This window comes from Galeopterus variegatus, unplaced genomic scaffold (assembly GCF_000696425.1).
Source record: "Galeopterus variegatus unplaced genomic scaffold, G_variegatus-3.0.2 Scaffold18, whole genome shotgun sequence".
Classification (NCBI taxonomy): Eukaryota; Metazoa; Chordata; class Mammalia; order Dermoptera; family Cynocephalidae; genus Galeopterus; species Galeopterus variegatus.
The window spans coordinates 1,546,925-1,563,155 of NW_007726129.1; the positions used below are offsets into that span (position 1 = coordinate 1,546,925).

The following is a 16,231-nucleotide window of genomic DNA, read 5'->3' on the forward strand; positions in this document are numbered from 1 at the left end:
TCCCAATGGTGGTATAGACAGTGCCTGGAGAGGCCTGTGGCCTTCACCAAATGGAACCATGGCTCACAGGTGGCTTCACAGCATTGGGAGGACTCCAGGATCAGGTGGAGATAGATGAGCCACTCAAGAGAGCAGGTGGTCAGAGCTGAGGCAGCTGCCTGTTGTGGGGCAGGCAGCCTGAGTGAGATAGGTCCCCCTGAAGTAGACTGTCATCATGTGGTCTTGAGAGGATCCAGCTCAATTTTGTGGTGCTAACACGTAATATGTCACTGTACCAAGAGCTTTTGCTAGGCTCGGCCATTAACTTGCTGTGTCACTTGCGATAGAGACTCTTTTAGGGTTTTTTGGCCTTGAAGGGGACCTTGATCAGGGCCATTCCATAATGTTTTTTTCATAGGACAGTCAGCCCCAGAAGAGAAGCTGGGAGAGTTGCTTATGGGAGGAGTGAGCCTGTCGCTGGGGAATCCCAGGTGGGCCCTAAAGGCCCTTGTCCTTGGATGAGTGAGCCTCCCTGGAGGGGGACTTCTCCGGTTTGTAGCACCTGCCTGCAGCCCTGGTGCCCACTGGCAGAGCCTGGGTATAGGTAACTCATACCATCTGGGGGAGCTGAGGTCCCATATTTCTCTTATGTCGGGAGCCTCAGTGCCACCACCTTAGATTGGGCAGTTGGAAAGAGGCTTGGTCCCAGGACAGTGGCCTCCAATGCCCAGCATGTCAGCACATTTGCCATTCTCCCCAGAACATATTGCTCTGATTTTAGGCCCTGCTTGGTCACAGAGAGGCATCAGCTTTCCCTGGGCCTCCCTATCTGACTCTCCAGTGCTCTTTGTCCGCAGCCACTGTTTCTGAGTTGACAGCAGATCTCTGCAGGCTGGGTTTCTGGGTCCTGGGCCAGAGCTGCCTCCTTCCTTGAAGGAGAGCCAGCGCTGACACTGTTCTCCTGGGACTGAGGGAGAGCACACAGGAGCTTCTCAAGGGCCAGAAGACTCAGATCAGGTGGGAGTGCCCAGATGGGCCTCTGGGAGGGGCAGGATTTTAATGAGAAGGTCAGAGACTCGCTAGCTCTGCTGTGGTCCACACCTCACTCATCTGATTGCAGAGGGGAAACTCAGGCTTGACAGGTGGTGTGCTGAGGCCATGGCTAATATTTCTGTCCACCCTGGACAGAGCTCTGCAGGATCCAGATGTGACTGAGTACAGGTACTGTTACCAGCAGCTCGTGCGAGTCCCTGCTGGGGGCTGTGGGTGGACAGGCTGGCAGGGGTACCTAGTCATCATGGCCTCCTCACCAGTGCCAGACCACCCCCAGGGCTGAGAAGTCAGGCTGCTTCAGCAGGTTGTACCAGAGGGGCAGGGTTGGCTAGGGACTCTGAAAGCTTCTTGGAGGAAGTAGTTTCCTAAACTCCATTCCAAGACTTCTGTGGGTTCAAGCTGAGTTTTGAAGGCACAGGCAAGGGAGGGCCTCTGGGCAAAGGAATACAGACTGTCCCACTCCCACCCCACAGGGCCTCTTTGACCTGGCAGCCAGCCGGCTATCCACTCCCCAGCTGTCTTCCCCTGGAGGGAGACGCTGACCAGCTGGAGCCTCATTCCCTCCTATCAAGGCCAAATGAGGGGAGGACTGGTGGAGTGGCTTTCTGGGTGCAGGGAGGCAACTGCTGAAACCAGTCAAAGAGAAGGAGGACTTCCCTGCATGCTGAAGGTCTTGGCCTTGGGGGAGAAACAAACAGGTGGGCCAGCCAGGCCTGTCCTCCCTCCCGCCTACCAGGAAAGAGGCTTCTGATTCTCACCGGGTAGGGGAGAAAAGCAGGGGCATGGAGGCCCTGGATGTGGGTGTGGTGGATACTGGCCATGGGGACACTGGGCTCCTCTGCCTTATGGTGTGACAGGGCCTGGTACTGGCCCTCTCTGAGCCTTATCTGCTCTGACAGTAGAGCTGGTGATGCTGATGGTTGTGGGACACTTGGATAATGTGGGTCTCAAAGGTGGCTGTTCTCCTTCTCCCTGTCTGAAGGGCTGTGGGAACATAAAAGAGCATCCTTAGGCCAGGGGCAGGGTCTTTGGGGCCATCTCAGGAAACATGATGGCTGGATGGGGAGCAGGTGAAGTGTTGTGGGCAGTGCATATAGCATGGGTCCGGGAGTACATGAGATGCCACAGGCATCAGGGGCAGGAGGCATGTGCTGACCAGGATAGAAAAGATGCAGGCTGGGGCCAGAGACCAAGGCACAGAGCTCCAGCAGGCTCTCTGCACTCTGCCAGCTCTGTGGGGTAGGGGGCAGGAGGCTAGCCATTTGGGCCTCTCAGCTTGCAGCTGCAAAAGGGTCTTGCCTGAGGCTCTTAGGGGGCCTGTCTCTTGTCAGTGCACATTCTGTAGCTTACCCAGCCAGATTGGGGGCAGAGAGAGGGCAGCTGCCTGGCCCCAGGCCAGGAGAGCAGAGGTCGTAATGGCGCCAGGCGGGTGTAAGCTGGAGGAGTATGCAGCAAGCAGGGAGAGTAGGGGTCAGGCCAGGACAGAGCTGGAGCTTCTTCCTTCTGCCGTCTTCCTGGAAGGCCCTGTGGGAGCACCCTCAGTGGTCAGCCCTAGGAGCTGAAGCCTTGGATGCCACCTCTCTGCCTTTCTTCTCTTGGTATTGGGGGATACCTTCTACTGGGTTTTCCCAGGACAGCCTCAGTACTGGGTTCTCAAGGTCCTGTTACAGGGCAGGGACCTAGCTTTGGCCCACCCAGAAGCTAGGACAGGACCTGTGCTCAGTGCCCAACTCGGAACAGCAGCCTCCACCCCAGCTGTCATCCTTCCATGGGGCCCCACCCTGGCCTTGGAGGATTCCCTCTAGGCCTCATTCAACTCCCTGTGCCTTGAGTTCATCACTGGTGACGGACTGTAGTTCAGTTGTGGCTACTGCAGCCTGACTGTGGTCTGGGGCACTCTCCGCCTCTTCATTCCATCCCCACGTAGGTGACCACATGGAAGGAACTCTCTGTCCCAGCCCCTTTGTGGCAATGTGCAGGTTGGAGGAAGAGACTTGTCCCTTGACAAGTCTGAACTGAGCAGCCCTACCTCTCCCCAGCTCCACAGCCCCCTCTGCTGTCCATGCGCTCTCCAGAGCTGGCCTCTACACGGCAGAGCCTAGGGGTTGACCTGAGCTCGACCACCTGTCTAGATTTCTGGATCTCATCCAGGCCATCCTAGGATGATGCCTGGCCCTGGCCTCAGGCCCTAAAGGAGGAAGGTGGTTCTCTGTCTTTGGAGTGGGGCAGTGCAGGTCTGTCTGACCTGGGTCTTCACTCCAGAGGGGTCCTCCTGCTGGTTCCTCTCTGGCCCTCCCTGGAGAAGCTTCTCCCCACCCCATTCCTCAACCTTTCCTCTCCTCGCCATCTTCCCCTTCTCCTCCCCCTCTGTACCCACCCAGGAGCCAGAATGACCCTCACTGGACTGTGATACTCTGTGCTTACATCCTCAGGGATGCTGAGTGTTTGAAATAAAGTTGGAACCCTCAGCCTGGCCCACAGGCAGCACTGCCCTACTGGTTGCTGCACCCTTTCTCTACTCTGCCAATCCTGACCAGCCCTGTTCCTCGAATGCGTCCGTCATACATTGAATGCCTGTAGGCCTTTGCACACACTGTTCCCTCTTCCCAGAACATGCTTTCATCTCCCAGTCCTTTCATCTCTCAGGATCCTGGCCACCAATACCCTGGGGCCAGGCTACATGCCTCACCTCTATGTGCCCACTGTTCCCATGTCCGGTTACAACACTGTTGGCACTGTGGGATAGTTACTCATGTCTCAATCCCTCATGGGGCGTGAATTTCCTTCGCCCCTCCAGGGAAGGCCCATGTTTGTCCTGTGCTCCTGGTGCTGGAGGAGGGGTGGTAGGGAAGCGTCAGGAACTTGGGCAGGGAAATGAGCCAGTGGTACTTATAGCACCCGTGAGTCAGTACACATTGGTAAGGGGCTAGTGGCCCATGCAGGGTGGGGGCAAGGGTGGGATGCCATGCCAGGACTTCCAAGCCCCCCATCCTGATGGGCTGCTCTGCTGTTGTCTGCCTCCTGTAGTTACAGCTACATGATCGACAACGTGATCCTGCTCATCACAGGCACGCTGCACCAGCGCTCCATCGCCGAGCTTGTGCCCAAGTGCCACCCACTAGGCAGCTTCGAGCAGATGGAGGCCGTGAACATTGCACAGACACCTGCTGAGCTTTACAATGCCATTCTGGTGGACACGCCTCTGGGTGAGCCGCTGGAGTGGAAGCAGGAGATGGGCAGTAGTATCAGTATCAGCACCTCAGTGTGGGGTTTTTGGACCCCTGGGGAGTGACCGTAAGCCAGAAAGTGAGACTTGCCTGCTGCTGCTTACCTTTATCTTCCCCTCAACTTTCCCATCCCATTCTTCCCTCCTCACCAGCCCCCTTCTGCTCCTTTTCTGTTGCTTTTGCTGGGCATTGCAGCCTACCCCAGGGTCTGACTTAGACCATCTAACTTTGTCACACAGTTTGATGTCTCAGAATGCAGAGGAGGGCTGGGCTCGTGGAGAAGAGTGAGAGAGCCCTGGGCCCTTTGGAGTTCTGGGAGTTCTGACAGAGTGTGGCTCCAAGCTGGACCCTAAGCAGGACCAGAGTGACTGGCTGCCCATGAGGCAGAGGAGGGAAGCAAACAGCTTCACTTGCTTCCACCGAGCAGGTCCCAACAGCCAGGTCAGACAGTGTCCAACAGGATGCAGAGTCCATGTCAGAGGCCAAGGAAAGGAAGGGAATCAGGAGATTCCTGCAGGGTCCTACCTAACCAGTGCTGGCTCCCGACTGCCTAGGAGGCTGAGGAGAAGGTACTAAGGCCATAACCAGCTAGTGACCTCATAGCCAGAGTCCTGGGCCCCAGGGCACCACCTACAGGAAGCCACCAGAGTTGAACCACAAGGTTCTAAGCTGCACTAGATTCTGAGCTGAGAGGCCTAAGCCCTAACTGCTGACCTTGTCTGCCATACACTTTCCCAGTAACTCTGAGCTAATTCTGGGATGTTTGTGGCTTCTTCAGTTTCTCTATTTTTAAAGAAGAGACAGGCCAGTTAGTCTGCAGGCCCTCCTGGGGGATGGGGGTGCTCTGTCCTGCTCTGGCCTCTCCTTCCAGCCCCACAGTAGCCCCCTGGGTCACTGGTTCACGTCTATGCAGCTGTTGAACTCATTCCTCGTCCTAAGAGAAGGAAGCTGATTTTCCAACTGCGTTCACCAGGCCATCCAGGGGGATGCAGGGAAGCAGGCATCAGGCCCTGATTCCACAGCTGCCCCTTGAGAAGGGAGGATGTCACGGCCTCTTATGCAAGTCTGTGTTTGGCATGGTCTGAGCTTGGGTCTGCCCCAGCGGTGATTAGATCATATTATGGCTGGCTGCCTCCTTTATAAATCAATTTTAGGAGCAAGGAGGCAGGAGAAGCTCAAGTCAGTGTGCATGGCCAGAGTATTGTTTCTGCCACTTCCAAGGCAATAGCCCAGGCTAGGTTGGGGACCCCCATACCCAGCCTGATGGGCCTTGTGGCCTGCAGAGCGGCTGAACATGAGCAGGGTTCTCACCCAGGCTGTTTGCACACCCTCATATTCATGTTTTTCCTCCCCAGCGGCTTTTTTCCAGGACTGCATCTCAGAGCAGGACCTTGATGAGATGAACATCGAGATCATCCGCAACACACTCTACAAGGTAGTTTCCTGCATGAGTGGTGGCCTACTGGCAGGCAGGGCCATGGGGTGGGGTGGGACAGTGATTTATGTGAGGTGCTGTGACAGGATGCAGCTGCACCAGGCTTCTGTCCTGGGGGCTTATCCACTTACTCTCCGGCGCCTGAGATGGGTGCAAGTCTGCATGGAACAGATTCTCCATCCTGTAGCACCTGGAGTGGACTCAGATAAGATCAGCAGGAGTGCCTGGTGCTCCACCACTTAGCCTGTTAGAGCTGGCTCCTCGATGGCCACTCCCCCAGCTTCCAGGAGGGTCACAGGCCACCATCCAAGCCATAGCCCCTGGGCCCACCCCAAACAGTCTGTTGCTAGCAAGGACAGGTACTTGAGCATGCTCAGTTGAGTATGTTCAGTTATGGTGGGGGGAGGTACCCAGCCAGGCACAGCCAGGTCCTCATGTCCCTTTTAGGTTCCCAAGTCCAGAGCCAGTGCCACTTCTTATTATCCTTATCCCCTACCCACTTTCCACTTCCCACCTGGCTGTGGCACAGACTAGGCGACCCCTGGGGATAGAGGGTGGGCTTGGGATTCCTGGGTTAGCACTGCTCTGGCCCAAAGAGATGAGAGCCAGGGACCAATTAGGGACATTTGGGACAGACTAGGCTCTGGCTGTGGTGAGGTACCGAGCTATGGTACCAGGACCCCTGATGGGCTCTAGCAGGAACATTGCATCAGCAGTGACTAGTCTTTAAGGGGGGTATGAGCCAAGGGACTTGCTGACCTTACCCCGAGAGTACCTGTCTGTCAGCTCTTTATAGTGAGGGGCCTCTCCTGCCCTGGCTGGGGCTGGTTGGCTGACGTTTGGCTGTAGCCTGAGCCCAGACCCTCCGGTCTCCCAGCAGGGGCCTGGGCCAGAGCATAGTGAGGGTCTGGTGGCAGGTGAAGGGTCTACCTGGAGGTTGCAATGTTGCAAGCAGGGGAATGGCGTGTGCAGAAGGAAAGTGCGGAGCATGGGCCAAGTGGCAAGTGGTTTGCTGTGGAAGTGCAGGTTCCAGATAGACAGTAGGAGAGAGGTCTGGAAGAAGAGGCAGGTGCAGATCAAGTCACCCAGGGCTTTGAATGCTAGGTTAGAAGTTTGAACTTTATCCTGTGGGAAGGATCAGCCAACGAAGGTTTCCAGCAGAGCAGAGTATTCTCAGAAAGCCCCCTCTGGCCACAGTGTGGAGGGCAAATGAGAGGGTATGAGACAGAGGTAGGAAGGTCATTGACTTCTTTAATCCTCAGGACTACACTAGGAGCTAAGTAGCTCTTGTTATCCTCATTTGTAACATAAGGAAATGGGGGGTTCACAGAAGTGGAATGGGTTGCCTAAAGCCACATAGTAAGTTACTTGCAGCACCAGGATCACACCTGGTTTAGCCTGTTTGCAAAAGCAAGTGCTCTTATGCACCCCACTAACAGGGAGCCAGGCCAGCCAGTCAGCTGAAAGCGTGCGTGCGTGTGTGTACACACTCTGTGTACTCCTGCCTGCCTAGCTGGACCACTGCTGGATTCCCTGCCCTGAGACAGGGTGAGGGGTACAGCTGTTCCCCCAGCCTCACCCATACCCTCACCAGGCCTGACTGGTTTTAGCTGGAGTTGCTGGTGAGGGCTGTCCAGGCACCAGCTCATAAACACCGACCCAACGCTCTGGGCCCTGTGCCAGGACCGCCCACCCATCAGGCGATGTCCCAGCCCAGTGGCCACAGATGGGAGTTTAAGTAGACCCTCAGCTGCCTGGAGGGTGGGAACTGTAGGCATCTGGTGCAGCAGCCATAGGTTGTCAGACTCCTGGGGACAGGGTGGTGGTGGGGAGGTGACCTTGGTACCTGGGCCTCTGGTGTCTTTCCAGTTTCTTTAGCTGCCCTCGCCTCTAGAGGAGAGTCTGGGTCTATCCCACCAGCCTCCCTGACCCTGTGGTCAGCCTCTCCAGGGATTGGTACAGCTTGGCTAAGTCAATGGGTGGGTAGCAGGGCGTGGAACATAAGACCTGGCTGGTGGCTTCCCCAGATAGGAACTGCAGGCCCCACTGGGGCAGACCTCAGGATTTCAGTGTAGCCAGTGTGCCTGGCCACAAGGAAGGAGGTGGCTGGGGACTCCTAGAGGGACTGAAAAGCACCATCAAGCCATTGAAGGATTTGGCAGACGTCTGCTACCAGGCCCTCTGATTCCTGGGGATCCTCTGTGCTGTGGTCTACTCTCTTCCAGGCTTCTCACTCCCCAACCTGTACTAAACTCTTGTTTCCTGTGACCCTAGTGATCACCCTCAGGCCCTTCCCTGAGCCGAGCTTGCCCACTGTTGCTGGCCAGGCTGCGTCTGGGCTTATGAATGCCTAGGTCTCATCTCTCCTGAAGCAGCAGAGCTGTGGGCCCAAGTCAGCTGGTGGTTGGTAGAAAGGTCTCCACACCTTGGAGGTCAGACCTCAGCATGGAAAGTCCCCAACTTGGAAGAATAGTCTTCAGCCTGTGGAGCCAGAGTCTCTGTGACCATGCCACCAAATGGGGACACAGGGGGTCTAAGTAAAGGGTGTCCATGGGGACTGGGAGACCATCCGCTTACCTTGGAATGGAGAGATGTGGAGAAGAAAGCCTGGCTGGTTTTGTGAGTGAGTTTTGGGAGGGACCTGGGGCCTAGGCTGACCTGTCCTTTCCTTGTGCCCAGCAGATCCAATTTGTCTGGGCAGGAAGCGCTTGTTCCCACCAGCAGCCTGTGTGCCCAGCCATTGTACTGTGAGGCTGACGTCCATGTAGGCAATAATCATCCCTCAGCAGGAACTGGCCTGACAATTTGGTTCCTGTAGTGTGTGATACCTGGGGGATGGGAGGAGGATGTGTTCTGTAAGGTACGGTGCAGAGAGGGACTAAGGGCACACAGTCCAGGCCATCTCTGTGAACTCTCAGCAGTAACCTTCCCTCACTAGCCTGTGGACACCTGGCTTTCTGAGGAAGGGGAGGTTTGGGGAGATCTGCGGAAAAGGAAGACAGAACCTTCTCTGAGCTTGGACCTCTGTGGGATGAGGGAGTGGGGGACCCTGCACCCTGAGGCAGATAGCCAGCCAGAAACTGCTCTGTTATTCCTGGGTGGGAGGCAACAGGCTACTGCTTGCTGCCTGCTGATTAATGGTTGGAATTTGTGGATGTTTCAGGGGCTTTGCCTAAGGGTTTCCCTGACCAGTCTATGGGTGTGTTGTTTGTACCCACCATGAAACGGGCTAGGAGAGGGGAGGGAACTGTGAGTAGGAGGCCTAGCAAGCCCTCCCGAGTCTCTGTGCCTGCACTGAGCCAGCTTCGTGTTCTGTATAGGCCTACCTGGAGTCCTTCTACAAGTTCTGCACTCTGCTGGGAGGGACCACAGCTGATGCCATGTGCCCCATCCTGGAGGTGAGTGCCTGCCAATCTTCCTGCCTACTGGTCCCCACTAGCCCTGGCCTGGAGGAAACCCTGCCCACTGACTGGCTACTGCCCCCCTCTTCTTCTCTCTCTGCTTGCCTGTGCCCTGACCCCACAAACTGCCTGTGCAGTTTGAAGCAGACCGTCGTGCCTTCATCATCACCATCAACTCCTTCGGCACAGAACTGTCCAAGGAGGACCGAGCCAAGCTCTTTCCACACTGCGGACGTCTCTACCCTGAGGGCCTGGCTCAGCTGGCTCGGGCCGATGACTATGAGCAGGTCAAGAACGTGGCTGATTACTACCCGGTGAGTGCCCTGGCTGGCCGGACAGTGGGTAGGCATGTTGGCACCAGGCATCCCCCAGCACCCTCATGCTCATGCCTCTCACCACTTCCGCCTGCCAGGAGTACAAACTGCTCTTTGAGGGTGCAGGGAGCAACCCTGGAGACAAGACCCTGGAGGACCGATTCTTCGAGCATGAGGTGAGCCCAGACATCTTGCAGGGCCTGCTCATCATAGGAGTTAGTGGCTTAGGCCTGACTCTGTCCATGGCTACCTACATATCACACCTGCCTCTGTCCACAGGTGAAGCTGAACAAGTTGGCCTTCCTGAACCAGTTCCACTTTGGCGTCTTCTATGCCTTTGTGAAGCTCAAGGAGCAGGAGTGTCGCAACATTGTGTGGATTGCCGAGTGTATCGCCCAGCGCCACCGCGCCAAAATCGACAATTACATCCCCATCTTCTAGCGTCCTGGCCCAAGGCTCCCAAGTGCACTGTGTTTATGTGTGCTGTGATGAAGCCCATGGCTCACCTGCCTGCCCTGGGGGGTAGCACATTGTCCTAGTGGCTGCCCAGCTTCCCTAACCCTCTCTGAGACTGCTCTTAGGCCTGAAAAAGGGCTGGGTACCTGCTCCCCCCATCAAGAATGGACCAAGACCCCGTCCAGAGCCAGGACGCCCCCTCTGCCCTATGTTTACAGCCGCTGACGTGTCTGAGAAGCATGTGGTCACTTTCATGTCCCTCCCTAACCTGAGAACCCCTGGGGCAGTGTGAGCCTCCTTTCCCCTCTGTGGATCACCCCCAGACACATGGCCTATGGAAGGAATAGAGTGTGTGTGTCCTTGAGGCATGAGGGAAGTAGCTCTGCAGCCCCCTCCTGCAGCTCTCCCACTCTAAGACAGTAAAACTGCCCTGTCTAAGTCTGCTGTCTGCTGTCTCTTTTGGGCCCTAGTATCTCCCCAGACCCCCAGCTCCCCTCCTGACCCCACCCTTGCTGAGTCACCTCTTCCTAAGCCTCCTGCCTCCCTCCCTCCCTCAGTCAGCAACCCAGATTCCCCCAGGGTGAGGGGAGTCACTGGAAGATAGCTCCTTCCTCTGCTGGAGGCTCAGTTGCAGAGGCAGGGCTACTGGGCCTCCCTAATTGCTTCACTGAGCCCTACAGCTCCCTGGCATCAGTCATTATCCCCATTTCTGAGAAAACCCAAATCTATGGATAAATGATTTGCCTAAGGTCAATGGAGGAGGGGAAGGTGTGAACCACAGAGCCTGCCAGGGGAGCCCAGTCAGGTCAGTGCCCAGAGCCCTGACCCCTATACTGAGCCCCAAGAATTCCCACCTTCTGTCACACAGGCACGACCTGCCATCCAGGCAACCAGGCAGTCACCCTCTCCAATCATGGCATATCCTCAACTCTAGGAGAAATAAAAATTTGTCTTTATTTAAAAAGTGGCAGTCAGGCAACTAGGGTATACAGCTTCTCTGTGCTTGGGAAGCTTGGAGGTGGGTGGTTGGGTCCCTACTTCTTGAGTCAGTCAAGAGACAGTTGGGATTTAGCCTTCAGTTGTGTCCTTGAGGTGCTGGTGCCGAGCAACAATCCTGAGGAAGTCCCCCAAACCCAGTCACTCCTTAGTTTGCAGAGGCAGTTGCAGGGTCCTGTCAAAGGCTACAGAGAAGTCTCACGCTAAACTCCCCATCCAGCTGGGTTCTCCAAGCAGCAAGGTGGAGCGATGTGCCCAAGAGGATCTGTTTGGGCTCATGAAGAAGTGGAGGAGCCTAGAGGCTCACTGGGAAACCTCAGCCTCATGGGGTTGGGACTGGGCACTGGCAATGGGGAGCTGGGGTTCTTTGGGCCAGGCTCTAGGGCAGGCTTGGGGGGTCATAATGCCCAGGGGAGGACCAAGGGCTCATGGAGCCACATGTGCACATGGCTCACCGACCAGCCACTGGGGAAGGGCCCAGGTTTGGGTCTGGGTCCCGGACTGCATCCTGGATGGGGGTAGGGGCAGGCTGGCCAGGCCGCAATGCTTGAGGCAGACAGTGACTGATGAAGAAGGTCTGCAGGAAGCGGCGCCGCAGGCCCTCAGGCAGGTAGTAGTGGATGAAGTACATGAGCCCCAGGCCATGACCTGGGTAATAGCGGCGGCGTGGCCGAGCTGCCAGCAGCGCGTCAATGATGGCATCTACAACTGGGCTGAGGTCAGGCAGGGCCAGGCTCAGTGAGTGCAGGAACTGCCCATGCAAGTGTTCAATGTAATCCTCGCCGTAGGCCTGCAGCAGCTCTTGGGGCAGGTTGGCCAGCAGCAATTGCTTGCGCTTCTCCCACTGGCCCACGTTTGTCACTGAATCTGGAGAAGAGGTGGCAAGGTCAGAGGGGTCAGCTAGGGGAACCAAAGTCCTTTTAACCCTCACCATGCCTCCAGCCAAGGCCACGCCCATTCCTCAGGCCTGACCCCACCCCTGATAAGACTGCCCACCCCTCATTTCCCAGCCCCAGGCCCCACGTACACCCTACCCCCAGCCTGGACTCCCACCTGTCTTGAAGCAGGCAGGTTGGATGATGCTGACCTTGACCCCCCAGGGAAGGAGTTCACAGCTGAATGTGTCCATGAGCAAAGCTATGGCTGCTTTGGAGGTCCCATAGGCCGCCAAGCATGGATATGGCATGTCTCCTAGGGATGGATTGGGGGGGGCAGCTCAGCCTTGGCAAGGGGCTACCCCAAACCCTCTCCCCCACTGCTGCGTCGTCTTTTCCCACTCCAGTGGAGAAGGGCATTCACCTGCTGGGCTCCCCACAGTCACAATGCGACCCCTCGAGTGGCGCAGCAGTGGCAGGAGACCTTTGGTCAGCTGGAGTGCGCCAAAGAAGTTCACCTCCATGCAGTTGCGGAACGTGGCCACCGGAGACAGCTCCACGTCAGCCACTACATCGTTGAAGCCTGCGTTGTTGACTAGACCCCACAGGCCTGAGGGCATGGAGCCAGGTAGGGAAGCCTCAGGTCAGTCCAGCAACAAACCTCCAGTCTCTGCCCCTTTCACGCCCGCCAGGCCATGCCCTCCCCTAGTGGAGCTGTGCCACTCACCAGTGCTGGTAGTGTGGGCCTTGGTGAACTCCAGCACCTGGCTAATGTCGGCTGGCTTGGTCAGGTCCATCTGCAGTAGTCTTAGGCGAGGGGAACAGCAGGCACGCAGCTCTAGGGCACCAGGGCCATTCAACTCCAACACAGTGGCCAGCACCATAAAGCCCATGGCGTCCAGTTTCTTGGCTGTTTCCTTGCCAAAACCAGAGTCACATCCTGGCCAGGGCAAGGCAGTCAGTGAATTCCCACTGTATGTCCCAGTCTGAGACAACCCCAGGATCACCAGGGTCTCGATGGGATCCAGGCCTCTGGACACCCAACTCACCAGCAGTCGACAGCCCTCCTTTCTTCCCTAGGCCCATCCTTGGCAGGCTTTGCCCCTCTTCCTGAGCCCTGAGCCCAATTCTGTGACAGCTGTCATCTCCCTGACTCCCCACAGCTACCATGGCTTATGACCTCCACTTTACAGAAGAGGAAATTGAGACCTAGTAATGCTAAGTTTCTTCTCAAAGTCACCCAGCCAGCACAGAGTAAGGTCAGGATTCAATCCCAGGTTGTCCTGAGACCCAGTTCCAGCCTTCATGTCCTTTCTGCCTGCTTGACATTAGGCCACACCTTGCATGCACATTATCACCACACAGCCTCCCTTCCTTTACCTGGACATTGAAGCAGCCCATCTTGCCCCCTTGAATCCATTCTCTACCTAAGCAACCAGAGGGTTCTTTCCAAAAATGACAATATCACTCTGCTGCTAAAAACCTCTCCAAGTTTCCCAGCTGTCCTCAGGATGAAGCCCAAGCTTTCTGGTACCATTATTTGGACCCTGAACAACCTGACCCCCACCCCCCTTCCCAGCCTCAACACCCCCTACTATTGTGCTAGTATCTAGGTAAGCTGAAGGGCCATCCCCACCTCACCTCTGACTCCCCCCGACTTTTGGAATTCCGATCAGTAGCAACAGTGGGGTATTCTCTGAGCTCCAGACCACTTGCCCCACAGGGACCGTGATGGATGGAGAAAAGAACAGACCTGTATTTGAATCCCTTCCCACACCCACCAAGTGTCACCTGAGGTCAGTTACCACTCTTGGAGGCTTAATTTCCTCTCTTTGGTATGCAGAGACACCCACCAGGCAGAGCCAGTTTGGGGTACTATAGTACTGATAAGCCCCTGCTTCCTTGATTGTTTCCATTTTCCCATTCTGATCTTCGTGGCCGGTGAAGGGAGAAGGAGGGCCAGTGTGGGAGGAGGCTTTTTGGAGCCTACCCCCCCATGGCCCTGCTGAGTGAAGATGTGAAGGGGCTCTGCTTCCGCACTCCTGGATGCTCAGCACCCCCTCCCATATTAGCTCTGCCCCCTCTGCTGAGGCAGAGAACAAAGCTGGGCAGGGGTCTGTAAGCTGGGCTTTGTGCACCTGGCTGAGGGGTCCTTCCCGGGCAGGTTGGGAGAAGAGAGTAAGCATGTGTATGCACTTGCCTCGACTCCCTCCCATAGCAGACAGGCCCTCCACAGGGAAACTAAGGCCTCCCAGACCCTCAGCTCTGTGGTCACAACACAGTCCTGTGTGTTTTGCACACTCTCTTGCTCACCTGCACACACTTAGATACCTGCACATACCTCCAACCTGCCTGCCCCCCACCCCCATCAGTGCACAGACGTGCACACGTGGGCACATGCATGCACACATGGCACCCAGCCACTCAGCCCAATCCCTGACCCCACGGCTGAGCTGAGCTCTGGAAATAGCCTTGGCGAACAGTCTCAGGGGCATTATTAGGGAGGGGGGTGGCAGCTTTGGCAGGCACAGGACAATGGTCTTGACAGGTGGGTCAGGACATGGGCACCTACTTGTCTTGCAGTCAGGTGATGAGAGAGGAAACCCCAGAGTTTTGGGGCACTGGGAAGCTTGGAGGCCTACTTGTGACACTTGCACAGGGGGGGCTGGGCAGTCCTCTTCCCCACCCACACCCCTCGAGTTTTGCAACCAGAGATGAAGTCACAGAAAGCATCCCTGCTCTCATCTGTCTCTCAGGCTCAAGGCTAGAAGTAACAGCAGCACAAAGGCCTGAGGTGAGATCTCAGGAAAGACTGCCCATCTGGGCCACTAGTACCTGCAGATGGCCTGGGTCCTGTTGAGGCAGCTCACAATGAGAAGGCAGGAGGGGATTTGCCCTGTCCCTGGTGGCAGAGCCCACAACTTAGTCCTTGTTTCAAACCAGGAGGGTCTGGTGGCTTACCTTCCTCAAATCCCTGAAAGAGGGTCCCCTGAGGAGACTTCGAACTGCACCCTGAACTTGGCTGTCTTCCATCCAGCCTGAGTCCTGCTCAATCACCCTCCTTGCTGAAGCCCAAAGCCCTCATGCCATTCTCACCACCACTACTCCCCCTGCCCCAGTCTGGCTTCTTACCTGACATTCAAGGCCTCTCCCAAGGAAACACAAGCTCACATCCTACCACACCCCCACAGCCAGACTGGTTACTGACTGTCCCCTACTCATTGCCATGCTCATTCCTGCCTTAAGCTTTTGTCCCACACCCATTTCTCTGATCCAGGACACCTCTAATACTCCACCTATCTCCATTCATCCTCTGAGGCCCAGCTCAAGGATTTCCTCCTCTGGAAAGTTCTCTCAGTTCCACCTGATCAAGCAGGGCCCCCTACTGGACCGAGGTCTCTGAGAAGCCAGTTTGCTGGCTGTCCTCAGCCCAAGCCCAATGCAAAGGCAGAGCCCAGAGCACCTGTCCAAAGCCATGGGGGTTGGGGGAAAGACTAGACTGCCCCTCCCCCCACGCAACAGAGCCAGTGCCCCCTGGCCTTTCTACCCCTCCCCACTTCCGGCTGGGCCTCCAGCCCCCCTTTTCCTTCCCTCCCCCTGGTGACAGATTTATTCCCTGCTCCAGACAAAGGGAGCTCAGCCAGACGGCCAGAGGCACCTGAGCCCAGCTCTGCAACACCTCCTCCTTGGGCACTGAGGACCTGGAGGGATGGGGAGTGGGGTGCTGGGGGCAGACTCTGGACTGCTACCTCAGCAGTTTGGCGGTGAGTGGCTGGATCTGAGAGGCAGCTGAATGCCCAGCTGCCCCTCGTAGTGATCTCAAGCTTTTCTGAACTCCAGGGATTCCAGTCAATGGGGGTGGGGGACGGGTTCCCACCTAAGCTTCTTTCTCTGGCCCCAGGGAATAGGAACTGGGGAGTCCCACGTGGGGATGTTAGGCAGAGTTCAAGGGATGACTGTCCACTCTTCTCAAGCCCTCAAAAGTCCCTCAGAGCACTGTCCCCCGCCCCAAAACTTCTCTCTTGGGGAGGAGCACAGCATAAGCCCTTCAAACCCAGGAGGCTCCCCCTTTCTCAGCCACCAGTTTCCGTTGCGCACCTGCCCACTCCCTGCCTCACTCTCCCTCCACACTCCCCGCAGCGGCAGGTAGTAAACCCGGACTTGTGGAGGTGCTCAGCCCTTCCTACCTGGCTCGCTCCCTGCACCCTGGGGAGGGGGATCCTCCTACTCCTTCGCTGGGGAACCCTCCTTGGCCAAACCCACGGGGAGCCCTCTGGGTGTCCGGTCCCGCCCTCGAGCCTGGAGTCCCCGCGCTCCGCCACTCACCGGTGATGAGCACCACGCGAGTGGCCACGGGCAGGCGCTGCGGGCGCGCCAGGCGGGACAACGCGATCCAGCCGGAGGTGACCAGCACGGCGAGTGCGGCCAGCGGGGGCAGCAGGCGCTGGCACAACCAGTCGAGCGCGGCCAGCAGCGCCAGCGCAGCCAGCAGCGG

General features: G+C 56.9%; 2 protein-coding genes across 2 annotated transcripts in view; one reads left to right on the top strand and one right to left on the bottom strand.

Annotated features, from left to right (window-relative positions):
- ATP6V0D1 (ATPase, H+ transporting, lysosomal 38kDa, V0 subunit d1) overlaps window positions 1–10,308 on the top strand; it is a 37,243-nt gene extending 26,935 nt beyond the window's left edge. Inside the window, exons 3-8 of the mRNA XM_008567651.1 lie at window positions 4,060–4,238; window positions 5,615–5,694; window positions 9,015–9,092; window positions 9,233–9,409; window positions 9,508–9,585; window positions 9,689–10,308. Coding sequence (XP_008565873.1) covers window positions 4,060–4,238; window positions 5,615–5,694; window positions 9,015–9,092; window positions 9,233–9,409; window positions 9,508–9,585; window positions 9,689–9,850 — 754 coding nt within the window. The 3' untranslated portion in view covers window positions 9,851–10,308. The remainder of the gene's footprint in view (window positions 1–4,059; window positions 4,239–5,614; window positions 5,695–9,014; window positions 9,093–9,232; window positions 9,410–9,507; window positions 9,586–9,688) is intronic.
- A 486-nt stretch (window positions 10,309–10,794) lies between these two features.
- The window catches only part of HSD11B2 (hydroxysteroid (11-beta) dehydrogenase 2), a 6,606-nt gene continuing 1,169 nt past the window's right edge, over window positions 10,795–16,231 (bottom strand). The window contains exons 2-6 of the mRNA XM_008567794.1: window positions 16,063–16,231; window positions 12,464–12,676; window positions 12,161–12,346; window positions 11,915–12,052; window positions 10,795–11,728 (exon numbers count right to left, since the gene is read on the bottom strand). Coding sequence (XP_008566016.1) covers window positions 11,313–11,728; window positions 11,915–12,052; window positions 12,161–12,346; window positions 12,464–12,676; window positions 16,063–16,231 — 1,122 coding nt within the window. The 3' untranslated portion in view covers window positions 10,795–11,312. The remainder of the gene's footprint in view (window positions 11,729–11,914; window positions 12,053–12,160; window positions 12,347–12,463; window positions 12,677–16,062) is intronic.